The sequence below is a fragment of the Lygodium microphyllum genome, chromosome 20, assembly GCF_053477565.2.
Source record: "Lygodium microphyllum isolate KBCC chromosome 20, Lygodium_microphyllum_v1.1.10, whole genome shotgun sequence".
NCBI classification, from domain to species: Eukaryota; Viridiplantae; Streptophyta; class Polypodiopsida; order Schizaeales; family Lygodiaceae; genus Lygodium; species Lygodium microphyllum.
The window spans coordinates 73,802,291-73,817,764 of NC_141154.1; the positions used below are offsets into that span (position 1 = coordinate 73,802,291).

The 15,474-nt window shown below is 39.8% G+C and overlaps 1 protein-coding gene across 2 annotated transcripts in view; it reads right to left on the reverse strand.

Moving 5' to 3' along the window:
* The window catches only part of TAF13 (TBP-associated factor 13), an 86,859-nt gene that overhangs the window by 23,261 nt on the left and 48,124 nt on the right, over positions 1-15,474 (reverse strand). For both annotated transcript variants that reach the window (XM_087660707.1, XM_087660706.1), the window contains exons 3-4: positions 12,436-12,473; positions 12,050-12,109 (exon numbers count right to left, since the gene is read on the reverse strand). In XM_087660707.1, the coding sequence (XP_087516833.1) occupies positions 12,050-12,109; positions 12,436-12,473 (98 nt within the window). The remainder of the gene's footprint in view (positions 1-12,049; positions 12,110-12,435; positions 12,474-15,474) is intronic.

The following is a 15,474-nucleotide window of genomic DNA, read 5'->3' on the forward strand; positions in this document are numbered from 1 at the left end:
TACTGAGGCTTTTTAGGTGGAAGACCTTGGGCCTTGGAGCGACACTCCTCGTCCACATAGCCTACTCTCTAGCACTGTGTGCAAAACCGGTTTTTCTTAGGGAGTTGTTGCCAAATATATCTAGATTCTTTGGTTCCATCTGAGGAGCCACCCTTTGATTGGCTTGCCTTCGCATCTTGCGAGTTCTTGCCACTAGTGGTTTTTCCTCTCGAAGAAGAGGCAACCAACCCCCTCTGCTCTGAATAAGGCTAGGATGAGGATTTATTGTGAAGTTGATCATGCAACCTTGCGTAACACAAGAACTGGCACTCAAACTCGTAAAAGTTGGCAATCAAGGTTGGGAAATGATGTGTTGAAGAAATACTTTTCAGGTAACTTATTCAAGAAGAATGTAACCTGACCATCATCTAACTTTCGAGAGCCAATAGTGGCGAACTCGGCAAGTAACCACCGATATTCAGCCAGCTTGACTTCCAAATCATCCCCTTCCTTAATAGAGAACTCTTAAAGCTCAAAGTCGAGATTGATGCGTCAAGTACGATCACAAGCCGCATAGCAGTCAAGAAGATGACTCCAATGCTCTGACGCGAGCGGGAAGTGCTGCAGCTGAGAGTGAAACTCAAGAAGCAATCCCTGCATCAGCTCAAAATTGGTTATGGCATTGCGGCCTCTCCATTGATGGATGTAGTCAGGGTGAGCTAGTCAAGGATCCAGCATAGGCTCTCCATTGACTGATGTAGTCAAGGTGAGCTAGTTGAGGGTCTGACATAGGCTCTAAACCAATGACGAGGTCCCAAAGACCCTAAGACTCAAGCACTTGTTGCATGAAATTAGACCAAGTGGTGAAATTTGACATGTTAAAATGTGTCTTGTTCGTGAAGGCATTCTTGGCCGTTGCAACATGAGTGGTAGTGCTCGGAGATGAATAGTGTGAAAAAGTGTAGTGGAGGTAGGATGGGAGAGTGGAGTACACTTGGAAATGGGCCCCAAAATGCCCACCAAGCATGCGGCTAGTGTGCAAGGTGGATCCATAGATGGAAATGGACTGACTAGGAATGGGCATGGTAGCCACATGAGGAACCCAAGGAGATGAGATGGAAATAAGGGAAGGAGAAAATGGGAATCCTTGCATAGGTGTAACCCAAGGAGAGTGTGAAGACGCACCATAAGCTGAGGATGGAAAACCCTGTGTATGAGTGGCCATGTGAGATGTGAAGCTTGGGATAGTGAGGGGGATGCCCATCACACTCGACCCAGGAGTTATGGGTGTGCTCATTCGCTGAAAGATGAGAGACGTTGTGTTAGAGGATGGCATTCCCCCTAACGAAATACCATAGTACAAAGAGGTAGGGAATGGGGTGGAGAAGGAAAATGTACTAGGAGCGAAGATGGAAAATCCAACCCCTAGGGTGTGTGATGCAGATGTGGAGTGTAATTCAAGGTTTTGGAAAGATGATAAGAGGTAATCAAGGTGTAATATAGAAGAGGATGGGATGGGAGGGAAGTGAGAAGTGTGTATGACATGCTCAAATGAAACAGAAGCTGTAGATATACTTGAATTTCGTCCGCTTCGTGAGCCCCCTCTATTGAAGTTCATATACGCAAAGCCATACAAATCATGTACCTCAAAAGAAGAAACAAGCAAGGATTTTGATTCATGCAACTCAAAAGAATTGTATAAACCTGACATTGGACCTGGTTAAGATGATGAAGATGGATTGCCAAACATTTCGAATGCCGTATATCCTCCATGATTGAAGAGGTGGCCAGCCTCACCAACCGGTCTGAATGTGGTAGCAAAACTGGTAGAAGAGGTGTAAACATCACCGTACTTGTTGCCATAGTACTTCTCAAAGTCCTCCTCTGTCATGTTAGTGAAATCTGGTAAAGGTGGAGTGTCGTCCTCCTCACCGAGTCCATAATGTTGTCTCAGGGTGTTCAATGATGGAGAAGCGTGATAACATATTATAGGAATTGGAGAAGGTGTTTAGGACATTGTGATTCGGTTACGAGTCGTATTATGTGCCTCGCACAAAGACTAGCTCTCCACAATATCCGTAGGATACTCTTTATAAGAGCACCAGCTCTAATACCATGTGAAGAAAATTGCTAGGGTTTGCACTGAGGACACACAGAGTGTACGACCACGACAGAAACACAAAGAGACAGATGTAGACACGGAGAGCAAAACTCAAAACCTAAATGCAAAACTCAAAACTCAAACACAGAAACTTTAACACAAACAGAAGAAGGGAAAGAGAGAAGACAACTCTGAAGTGAATGAATGATGTAAATGAATGTAAGAGTGTACAATGTGCTCAAGGACAGAGCAATGTCGGAGTGTGACGTCCACCGAAGATGGATCCCAAGTGTTGTGACCACCACTAGGAGTAACGAAGTAAGAGAAACACCAAACGCTGATCACCAAAGTGTGAGGAGACTGAGGTAACTGCAGAGGATGATGCCTGATGATGTGAGTGTAGCAACAAAACGTAGCAATAGAATGCCGCAGTAAAATGTCGCAGTAAAATTGCAGCAGTAGAACGCCATAGTAAAACATCGCAGTAGAACGCCACAATAAAACGCCGTTGTAGTACACCGCAATAAAACGCCACTGTAAAACCAAGTGATGGCAACAGTCGCGAAGGCTGGACTGCCACGTGGTGGGAGATTGATGGCTGAGATATGCACACAAGGGTGAGAGACCTACACGGGAGGGATGAGGTTGAATGGGGGCAGTCTATCTATTTATAGATGTGAAAAGGTGCCCCAAAAATTAGGGTTTCCACTGAACTCTCTCGAACTGCTCCTTGTTTTAGGGTTTTACCCTAAAAGAGCATTTTTTAGTGTGCTTTGGGACTATTTAAGAGGGTAATCAGCAAGTAATGCATGTTTTAACTCAACAGGCACAACATCCACTTCCTTTGAATCTCCACATCCTTCGGTATGTACCAAAATCCTAGTTGTCACCAGATTCTAAGTCCTCCTCATCCTCTACAACCATATCATTTGCTTCTTCATCTTCCATATCTTCCTGGCTAGCCCTTGTATCATGGCCACTATTTTCTTCCGATTCTAGCAACTCAAAGGCAGTAGATTCCCGTCTCTTGAATAATTTCATTCTTTTTCCTACTACCGGAAGTTTTATGGCTGTCCCATCCAGCTCATTTGATGCATAAGTAGCATTATCAAACACCTGTCTTACCACATAGGGTCCAAACCATCTTTTGGAAACTTTACGCATGGCACTATGCTGGTTGTCTAAACTGCTATCATAAACCAATACCCAATCTCCATCTTGTATGGTTCTTGGCCTCAATCTATGTCTTTTGTTCAACCGTTTCTTGTTTTGTATCCTTACTACCCTTAACTTTGCAATTGCTGCCTCTATGTCTTCTAACATTCTTTCCAACTGTCTAATGCGTAAGTCCAACAACTCCTCTCGATTTAACTCCTCCTCCCAAGGTAGCACACTCTATGTGATTGTCATCTCTTCCATCAACATGATAGATTTTTGTCCATACATCAATTCTGCAAGCATATATCTTATAACAGCACTATGAGTTGTTCTATCAGCCCACAAAGCATAAGGGAGAAATCATGGCCACTCTTTTACCTTCTCTCCATATGCTTTTACCAATGCCTTCACAATAGGTGGATGACCCCTTTTACTTTTGCAATTTCCTTCAGGGTTATAAGCCTTATCCCCAACAATGCAAAGAAATTATGAGCTTCATCTACATCCAACTCACCCCTATCTACTGTAATTTTTCCCACACCGCCATACCCACAAAAGATCTCTTCTAAGAGAAAAGTACACACGGCATTTGTTGTCTTAGTATATAGAGCTCTCCCTTTCACTTGATAAGTCAAGTCTTCACGGAAAACACAAGATATCTCATTTACCAAAGACCTGTAGGCATCGTGACTAAATCCACCACCCACTTGAAATGAAAAGACAGTGGATATGTGGACCGCAATCCATCCCAATGTCTCACATATGAATACATTTGACATGTCGTACATGTTTTCACAAAGTAAGCAACATCCTTATACATACCTTGCCACCAATTTCTTTCTTTGATCTTTGCAAAAGTACCCCAAACACCTCGATGGCTAGTCCACAACCTTTCATGAAATTCTTGTATAACATTTACTCGTGAAGCTCTATCACCCAAAACTCAAAATGGCATACCCTGTTTCTTTTTAGCATGTTTCCATAAGTATCCATCTTTTAAGAAAAACCCATGGGCTTTCCTCTTGATCTTCTTAAACTCCTCATCTGACCCTTCATTTCTCTTTGTTAATGTACTGAGGTATTGACCAATTCTTAGTCACTCTCCTACATATTTGTCTTCTAGAAACACTTCTACACAAGATGCAAAACATCTAAAGTGTCTTCTTTTTGTTGTCCAAGCTTTTGTTAATGATGTAGCAACACCTTGCATTGCTAAATTCACTCTTACAACATCATTTTCAGCTGCAAGAAAGTCATATTCTTCCTCCTAATCTATCATCCCATCTTCATTCTCATAGCGTACCCGAGATAACATGTCTGCCACTGGGTTATCTCTTCTTACAATATGCTGAAATTCAAGGTTCAAAGATTTGATGTATACAATCCACCGGAGCATAGCAATGTCTGGGTAGCACAACTAGTAATCATACCCAATACCGGCAAACAATCGGTCTCAATGACTACACGAGCACCCATAAAATACTCCTTATCACATTTAAGGGATATCACAATTCCCCATAATTCTCTTTTTACATGTGGATACCTCCTTTGTCGTTCAATCAATACTTTAGCACCAAAGCGAATTGCATATCTTTGCCCTTTCTCATTATCTTGCCCAATTGCCCATCTAATCCCGATTGGGCTTGTATCAACAGTAATAATGATAGGCTTTCCATGTGAATAGTCAATCTTTCTCAATATAGGAGCTGATTTTAAGAGTTGCTTCAATTTCTTCATTGCTTTCTGATGCTTCCTTTCCCAGTGAAATCTCCGACCTTTTCTTAGAAGCTAATATAGAGTATCAGCTACATGTGCAAAGTGAGGAATCCATATCAAATAGAATACACATGCACCCAAGAATCTACGCATCTCTGATACATTCATGCATACATCTTGCATTCTATCAATCCCATCTATTTTTGCCGGTGATGGTCTTCGCCCATAGGGCCCACACATATGCCCAACAATCAAAACCTCCTCAACTCCAAAGACAAACTTTTATCCAAAAAGAGTTAAATGCACCTCTTCTAGACGCGTCAAAATCCTTTCACAATCCACAATATGGTCTGCAACAAACTGTCTGTACCCATGACCATCCATCTCTTCATTCTTTTCATCCACTGCACACCCTTTGATTGGAACATCATCCAAGAAGGGCATTATCAATTGTGGTATAAAATCCCTGAGTACCCTATTCATAGCATTTGTCATATGTGCCACTGAGTTTGTTACACCCTACGAGAGAGTACACATCCATACTAATCCCAAGGGAGTCTTCATGGTTGTGATATCCTTGCTTTCAATTGCAAGCTGAAATTGATTATACCCTAAGTAAAGATCACCCAAAGAATAGATCGCTATGCCTGCAAAAGCCTCTGCAAATTTATCAACCACAGGAGCTGCACTCACATTTCTTATGGTCACTTTATTAACCGGTTGCATGTCTTGAATAAATCTGAAAGCCCCATTCTTTTTTGACACAGTAAACCAACAATTTGAGTACGAGGCTGAAGAGGGCTCCAAGATCTTCATGCGAATCTTTTCATTTAGCAAATCCATCAGCTTTAGCAAGTAAGCTTTAGGCATTGGAATAGGCCTCAAGTTCCATGGTACATGTGGCATAGTAAATATTACCATAGGAGAGACAACATTTGGATCCACACAACCTATTTCAGTTGGCTGAAATGCAAATGCTTTTCCATGCCTAGCCAACATCTACATAAAACAGTCTCTTTCAACAGGCAAAAGAAACCCTTTTGCACTAACTTTCAATTCCTGTAATGTTTCAAATGTAAACTGATGATCTATATCTTTAGGATCTCGTAAGCTTAGCTGCCTTGACACTTTTTCATACAAACCCTCACTTTCTAGTGAAAGTGGCAAAGCAATTGGTTTCACCTTTTTGTCAATTGTCTTATATTTTATCTCCACAAGTGCTTCAGCCCATTGTAATCCTTTCTGCTGAGCAAACAATGCTATAACATCATACATATCCAAAGAACATACTGAGAACACTCTATTTTCAGCCTCATTTTTTGCATGTATAGTTACTGAAATTTCAGCCATAGTGTCATTAATATTTAGTCCATAAAAGATACTTGAAATGCCTTCATTTTCAGCTAATAGTCCCAATGCTCTCAGTTTCTTAGTAGCCCATTTCATAGATATGCGTTCAGCCTTGCACATAGCTTCCATAGGCTTAAACCAACATAAACTATTTGTTGTAAACTGAGAATAACCACTAGTAAATACATGCTTCATTCCATCAAGAGGCGAGTACATCCTCTGAACAGCACAACTATAGCCCTGCATTACAGCAGTGCTTAATGAAAATCCAGGTCTTTGAATTCCCTTGCATTTGGAGCCAAAGGAGACTCTTGAAGTGTATCCTGATTTCTAGGATGATTAACACAAATAGTAAGAAATTGAACTGCTTTCCTCCCATCCTTACTTCTGACTCTTGCATAAGCAAAACCATTATCGAGCACCTTTGTTTCCATACGCACTCCTGTAATATAGGGCTGTTCCAAAATCGCTACATATGAGGAATTATCTTGCATAAAGAAGTGTTGCTCGTCTTGTACATTACCAATCATCACTTTCACATTAGGACATGCAGCATAAAGCTCTCCCAAAGAATTATTTGCAGCCCTCATATGCCAACCATGATTAATATCCACAGGCCATGGACCATTTTCATACAATCCACGCTCAATGACATTTATCTCAGACCCATGGTCAAGTAAAGTAACACAAGGAGTTTCACGTTCTCCTATTTTCACTACCGTTTCAGTGGTAGCTTTGGCCCAATGATTTCTTGTATAATGACTTCGAGGAATAAATCCTAGAGTTTCTTCCCCATATTGTTGCATCTGCCTTACTCCACCATGCATATTGCTACAAGACTGCATTTTCAACCACTTTCTTCTCTTTTCCACATGTTGTTCACTGATTAGGAGCATCCTGCATAGATAATCGAGTACTTACTTCATGCTCATATTCACCCCGAATACCCAACAAACTAGTTTCCTCTTTAAATTGTAGCAATGCACTAGTGGTATCACCAAGAAACTGACGCTTCCTCTTAATTATGTCAATGATCTCATCATGAAATTCTCGCTTGGCAATGCCAAGCACATCTCCCAAGGTGAATTCCACCCGACTATTTAGGATCCGTTCTTCAAGAACCTTCTTAAGATCTGTGGCTGTCTCAATGTCAGACTGCAACTTATATACTAGCTGCTTGCCCTTCTTTTTACCCTCTTGTTTGTTATCTTGTTTTTGCTCTTAACTAACCTCTTCCATAACATGCTCGGGAGGTGGCTGATTTGTAGCTTTAGGCTGATCCACACTTCTTCTTGTCACTCTTTTAGACGAACCTGCATTATCTTCATCTCATTTTTGTTTCTCTTCCACAAGTATATCCGTATTTTGTACATTTGCTAAATATGCATACACTAAATATACATCTACCGGTGATTCCCAACCAGTTATGTCACGAATATCTTGCCTTGCATGAGACATTTCACTATCAATAACCTTTCTCTTTTCTGTTGCATGTAAAGCATGTATCCATATTTCAGCCTTTGAATCAACCATCACTTAACCATGCATTCTATCCAACTGTAGACCAAAAGTAAAAGCATGTACCGCCGCATAAGCATTTCGGACAACCGAGTCTTCCAACAACTTCTGCATACCTCCCTTTCCAAAATTCAAAGCAAGAGGCAATCCCTTTTCTTGTGCATGGATCTTGCCATCTTTCCAAAAGATAAGCTCTCGTGCCAAGGCCTCCTGATAGGCAGCACAATCCTTTCTCTCGTGCTGCAAACTATCACACCACATACATCTTTTTCCTAGCTTAGGGGCTGCTCTCCGTTCTCTTTCCTCTTGTCCTTTTTCATCCAATTTTGCAACCTTCAATTGAAGATCCTGTATGCCTTTGACCAATTCATCTAAGACATCTTCCCTAACAGAGGAAACAATAGCACGTACAGCGATAGGGTTAGCCATAGAAGCGGGTGGCTTACTGGATACTTCAACTTTTTGCCTGTAACAATGGCCAAGCTAGAGACATGCAATCTTTCTCTTCTTCTATGCTTTTTCACAAGTGCAATAACAGCTTCTTTGACATGTCTCCACTCTGTTTTCAAACCTGTCTCTCTAGTCTGATCCTCTAGCAAATCATCAAGCTTCTCTTAAAGCTCAAAATCTGTTGCTTGTAGAAACAATTCAATTTTCTGACTTGCAAGAGGTTGTTGTTCTGCAATATCCAACTACTTAAATAGATTTTCAAATTCTCTTAACAATTCTGTAGCCACAAGACCCTTATTGGGTTGTAAAACCCACTCCTAAAAAGTCTTGCGCGTAATCAAACTAATATCTTCAATATAAATTTTTTCCCTGAGTGTCTTCTTGAAAGCTACCCAGTCAGCATCCTGCATGTATAATTCAGTAATTCGCGCTTTCAATTCATGTACAGTGATCCAAACAAAATACCGGCTCCATGCAAGTTAAGCCACTCCAAAAAATTCCATCTTTTGAGCATAGGTATGTACATATGCAGACACATTCCTACCATCGAATAACTTCATCTCACGCTCAACTACTTGCAGAGCATTCATCACAATACTTTCTGTTTGAGCAAAAGCTTGCATCACTTGTTGTTGTACCTGCATAAGCATATTCATATTTTGCATCAACTGTTGCAAAATATCACTGAAGATTGTATTCGAAGGTTCTCCCATCTTGTCTTTTCTTCTTCTGACGACCTTTCACGTCAGATTCACCAATGTCGCAGGGGGTTTTGTCAAAAGGTCGTATCTACTGGGGATTAGAGATAGAAGGAAGTAAAGATAAAATATGGAAGAGAATAAAAAGAATAGACAAGAGATAAACACGATAAAGACAAAGCACAATGAATTGAATCAATATGTATTGATAGAACCTCGAATCCTTTGTCTGGCACTACTCAAAAGCAATCTCCATGCATTAGATCTCTTGAAGCTCCTTCATAGACCAAAAACGTGCATCAAAATAACAGCTTCCTCTCTGTTACTCGGAACCCAATTCTGATGGCTCCGTTGGCTTCAAAAGGAGAGTAAAACTCCAAGACACCTGATTAGGGATCTCTTCTTCTTCTTCTTCTAGTTCAAAGTGTCGTTTTCTGCCTGTCAACTGCAATTGCAACGCGCGTGATTTCGCCCTTCTTTCTTTTTTATGAAAAATCCCATAACTAGCTTAAAAAGCCACTTGCTTTTTACATGTCATCCTAATCTAAAAGCTTTTCTAACTTTTTAGGATTTTTACAATAAATAATATCAAAAATAGGCTAAAATTATCCAAAAATCTAGTATTTTTGGACAATCCATGCCACGGATACTAGCACTAATGGTTCAAATCACATTGACTCTCTACATTAATAAGAAAGTCGGATGATAATGCACTCCAGAGTTTTTTACACCGTGTCCGCGTAGAGGCACGACAGCGTCTGAGCTAAACACACTCAAGTGCAGTTGTGAAAGCTACTCTATACTCCATTTCACAACTACAAATGGCCATAGTAGACTGCTTCTTGCTCAACCATGATATACATGAGCTACCAAGCATAATAGAAAAACCACTTATGGATACAAGAGTATCGTAACAACCAAGACAATCAAGATCTAAAAAAGCATCTAAATCCGACAATAATAATCCCCACTTAAAATAAAACCTAAGGTCACTTAAAATAAAACCTAAGGTATAGAATACAAACTGAATATCACGCCTCGTAACACATATGAATCAAGCATCCAACAACCTGTTGATAGAGGAAGATATCAAACTCTCTCCAACATCATGAAGGCTCAACTTCAAACTTGTGCCCATACGAGTAGCAATAGACTTGTAGTCTTGAAGCCCAAATCTTTGCAATACCGTCTCAACATACTTTACTTGACACAAAGTAATACCTCCATCACACTACTTAAATTGAATGTCCAAATAATAATGCTATGGACCCAAATCTCACATGTTAAAAGTTAATTCTCAATCTTAAATTTAGCAATATGTGTCTCATTAGGATCAATGAAGCAACATGTCATCAACATAAACCAAAATGATCGGAGACACATCAACCTCATATCTGGCATATAATGTGCTCTCAATGGGACTATTCTAAAAGCATGTGCAATCAAGTAAGCATATATCTTCTCATACCAAGTCCAAGATACTTGCTTCAAATCATACAAAACCTTTTTGAATTTGCATACTTTGTTTTCTTGCCTCCTCTACACAAAACCATGAGGCTCAAAAATATATACTTCCTTATATACATCACCATTCAAAAATCCAATTTTGATATCTAACTAATGCACATACCAACCACTATGAGCTGCTAATGCACAAATGCTATGAATAGTTGTTACACAACAAGTGGAAGCAAAGGTCTCATCAAAATCAATGCCCTTCTGTTGAGCATAGCCCTTTGCCATAAGTCTAGCTTTATAGTGATCGACACTACCATCTGAGCTGCAGTTTACCAACAGCTCTCATTGAACCTTCTTTTGGAAATGAAACACATTGCATTTTACCTTATATGCAGCCTTCACAAATGTGGTGTCTCAAGAGTAGACAATGAAAATACCATGTTAGATTTTTGCATACGCAACAAACTAGCAAAACTCAGATGACCAAAAGCCACATTTTCCATCTCTTGTGCAAATTGCTTATGCTTTACAACTTAACATGCCTAAACAAAGAAATATGTACTACTTTTTGAACATCCTCCATATAATCAAGAGAGATTATTTAACTAACAGGAGCAATACTGAAATCAGCCCAATATCTTAGGGTTGTGGACTTTTGTCATCTAGTATAGATTAAGATACTTACAACCTAAGAATGGCATAAGCATGATCTATGGATGCATCACACAGCTCAAGTTGTTCCTTAAAGGGGCTAGCTCTAAAGAATAAGAATGAATGATCCAACAAAAAACATCAAAGAAAATCGGACTACAGCATTTTGTGCATCGGGGTAAAAGACAAAGTTTGTCATACCAAAGCCAGATTATGGACCAATGTTCCCACTTGACTCCACCTAAGATATGAAAATAGTTGATTGTCTCTATGACCACAACAGCAAGGCCAATAAGAATTTTACATAGACTATGATAACAGTCGGAAAAATAGAAAGTAAGGGTCATGTGGGGAGCTTCCAATTCGGCACAGATTTTCTGTGATATCCATTCAGGAACCTCTCTGAATAATAATGCCAGACCAAACATACGATGTCAATTATCATCACTCAACTCCTTATAGAATTGCCAAGAGATTGTCCTCTGCCAAGGCTGGTAAAAAGAGCATGCACCTCCCCACAAGCGGATGGAACTATCATCTCTTTCTAAATAAAGATGGACTGCTAAAGATGACCCTCACAAGACATTAGACAGCTCTTACATACTTTTGTGACCTCCTCAAGCTTCAAAGCCCATTGTGAGCTTTCCAACCTGAAACATCCATCCTCAAGAGGAAAAAGAAGAAAAGGACAAACCATCACATTCACTTCATACAAACATAGCAAGTTATTGGACACCTTTGAATAATGTTCTTCTTAATGAAAGTCTCATTCTTATCAAAAACCAAAAAGAATCAAAGCATTAGCATTCACTTCAGACGAACAGATAGGTTTTCACAATACAGTGACAAGGTGAACATACTGAACTTCACAATGAGGCAAAAAGCACATGAAGTCTTTCAGGAATGATAGCAAAACTGTTTTAATGGCTGCTGCCACTTAAATATCATGACACAATCATTCTGGACTTACCATTTCTGTGACATATTCGATTAGTATATCTTCAACCAAGGAGACAGTTTCAGGTATTGGCTGGAAAATGTCAACAAAAAGAGGATTAGAATTTCACCTGGACAGAGAATTGCTTCCTTTCCATCTTTACTTACTACCATACCCTATTCTGCTCACAAAATGTCAAGAATGACTAGTGACAAAATCTTCACAGGGCATCCAAATGGAATGACAGATTGTTGCAGGATTTTCTGGGAATTCAACTGTGAGCATATATTGTCCACAAACATTTAGCAGTGGCCCAAGCTGAGGCATTTTAGTCTTTGACTTTTCTACCAGTAGTTATCCAGCCTATTTCCCTTGAAGAGTGCATAAACTGTGTATTTTCTTAAGGGATAAATACTTACATCTGGATCATCACCGAATCCATACATCATAAGCCTTACTGCCAAGATCAATAACTCTGGTTAGTACTTCTAGTCATGATTGTTCAGTGTTTCTATAAAAACCCAAAAAAAAGGACACTAAACCTATGAACTTTTGCTATAAATTTTGGAGAGAGAGGAAGAGAAGGAGAGAGGGAGGGAGGGAGGGAGTCCAAATTTTAACAATGTAATGTATTTCACCTATCCATAGTAAAATCACCAAACAAAAAAGTTTTAAACACTTTTTTCAAACTCAACATAATCATGACAAAACCACTAAGAATTTTAAACCACTGTACTTGGCCGTTCAATAGATGCATGTTTCCATTAAACAAAAGATAAAGGAAATGAGTTGATTTAGTAAGTTTGTCATGTTGTACATCTCATGTATTGTCCTCATAACATTGTGTCATCTGGATTTTCCAGTTAAGACTGCATCTTGCAGTTTGCAGTGTAGATTTCAATTGCTCATGCCTTTACAATATAAGCTTTGCATCTTATGCGTGCTTTCTCGTGTTCATGATTGTAGCCGAGGTCTTATGTGGTTCACTATAGTTGAGGTGTTGGACATGATTCTGTAAGTAAATATTGGGCTACACAGCCTGAAGATTTTATGCTATACTTAGGATCAAAGGATCTCCTTATTGGAAGATATAGCATTATTCCTATACGGACTACCTTACATCCACATTAGATAATTACTGGGTTGAAGTTTGTAAGTGCCCCATAACAACACAATATGCTTAAATATATCAAGGAAATTGAAAGAACGATCAATTGAGTCTGACAATAACAATTATTCAGAAACAATTAGTGAGCTATTATTCAAAAATGATTAGTACCGTAGATATATAAAAGAGAAACACGTGTTACCTCCCCCCAAACCCCCCCACACACCCCACCCCAAAATAAAACAAAAGGAATAAATTTCAGCTCAATAAGTCCCTTAGGGATGAGAGAGTGAGAAGTATTACTCACTCTTGCCAATCACACAAAATGTGCAAATGCACACACACATGCATGTAATTACTGTGTGACATAACCAACTAGCTCTTTAGAAATTTTGGAGCAAGAGGTCAACCGTTCTTCACAGTTGGTGAGTATATAGGCATGGCTTGCCTCACAATCCTGCAATGGAAGAAGAAAAGTAGAAATGCTTCAAATGAGGTGCTGAAAATGTATTTACAGATCTGTGGTTCAAAAAACAAAAGGGAGAGAAGAGGGAAATTGGGTGATTTGATGATGAGGGAGATTGGGTGATTTGATGATGAAGAGACAAAAGATGATGAGCGAGATGGCCATGACGAACTATGGGAAGATCTTCAATTGTTGTACAATAGCTATTAGGAATGGTGAATGCAATTAGAACAAGGAGGCCCCATTTCAAGAATGGGGAGAGAACATGACTCATATCCATAAAGCTTCGCCTCTTGGGAGGTAAGAATCTTGGTAAAAGCAAGGGTGAAATTCTCACAAAATTGAGAGCACAAAAACCTTGCTCCTTATTGATATAGGTTAAGAGATCACAAGGCACCCAACCCTCCCTTGAATCCTGAAAGAAGATAGTGTACCATTGAAGGTGATGTTTTATCAAATATATGGGATATTCTAAGCTTGGGACATGCCAAAAGCACTGGAAAGAGCATTTTAAACTAGCTCATCCAACTGTGAATATGACCATGTTTCATGATAATAACATGGCATGATAACATGGTAGGGTGTAGCTTTGCCAAACATTGCATATGGTTGCTACTCTCTACTTTTTAAATTTTAAGAAATGTCTCTTTTTCGGTGAATAACTCTCTAAAGAAAAGCTAAATAAATCACAAATACAATGGTTGTGTGAACAACCAATCTAATGGGCTATAATACTATATCATCTGAGGGGTGGTGTGAAAAAAAGTGCTTGTCTCAAGTCCATGAGAAGGTCTCTCTTCTCCTCATCCTCTCAGGGCTGCAGTGCATCATCTCCATCTTCTGCAGAGAGTGTGGATGACCTCTCCAAATCCTCGAAAGAGTCTCCATTATGGATAAATCTTGAAGGTCTATAGCATGATTGCACCTCACGGTCCAAATTTACTATGCTATGATACTAGCAATCAACTCCCGTACATAGCAATGTCCCTAGGTCCACTATGCCTAGGAGAAATCTAGAGTGGGGATATGCTCTGACATTGTCCAATGACAAGGAAAGAATGGCTCCCCTAAACATCCTCATAGCCACATGTTGGGTCTCTATGTGTGACCCAAGCTACAATCCCAAGTCGCCACTATGGTCTCTATTGTACCATGGAAAATCATCCTATGCCTCAAGCTACAATCCCACAAACAATGTCTCTATGCCTCCATTGGCGCACCCCATCTTGTGCATATCATTGGGTCCCCACCATATCCAAGCCAAGTGCCAACCACTAAGCTCCTATGAGCTAAATACCATCGAAAGAGCAATATCTTCATCAGCCTAAAGCTATCATGTAGCCACCTCCAAAAATCAAATAAGAGCCGATCTAAGATGCCCTCTATGTACAAATAGGAGATTACTATCAAAGATGTTCCAATCCTGGTCATTTGAAATCCTCCTCCCCAACCCTAGTAGTGTAGCCATAGAAGACCACATCACATGGCCTATCAAGAAATGGATCCCTCCACATCCACTCTCTTGGATCCCATTGTAATCTTTGAAGAGGCCTCCTTTGACAAGCCAAATATTTCCATCCATCCAATAGGGTTTGGGTTGATATACCACTTCCTCTCACAATGTGCCACTACTCTAATCCTCTATCTAGAACATCCAATGAACATTGTCTTGTCAAAATCCTCTCGCTAGAGGTAGCTATCCTCAACCATAACAATGAAGATTTTGTCTCTGATAGTCACGTTGACCGCTAGAAGTATATCCCCTCTAGAAAAGAGACCAACCCATGTCTAAGAAGTGTCTGTATCAATCTTCCAAATTTTACTTGTAAATCTCCTATGGTAGCTCCTAAAATGCAAACTAGTCTCTCACTGCGGTAGCAACCT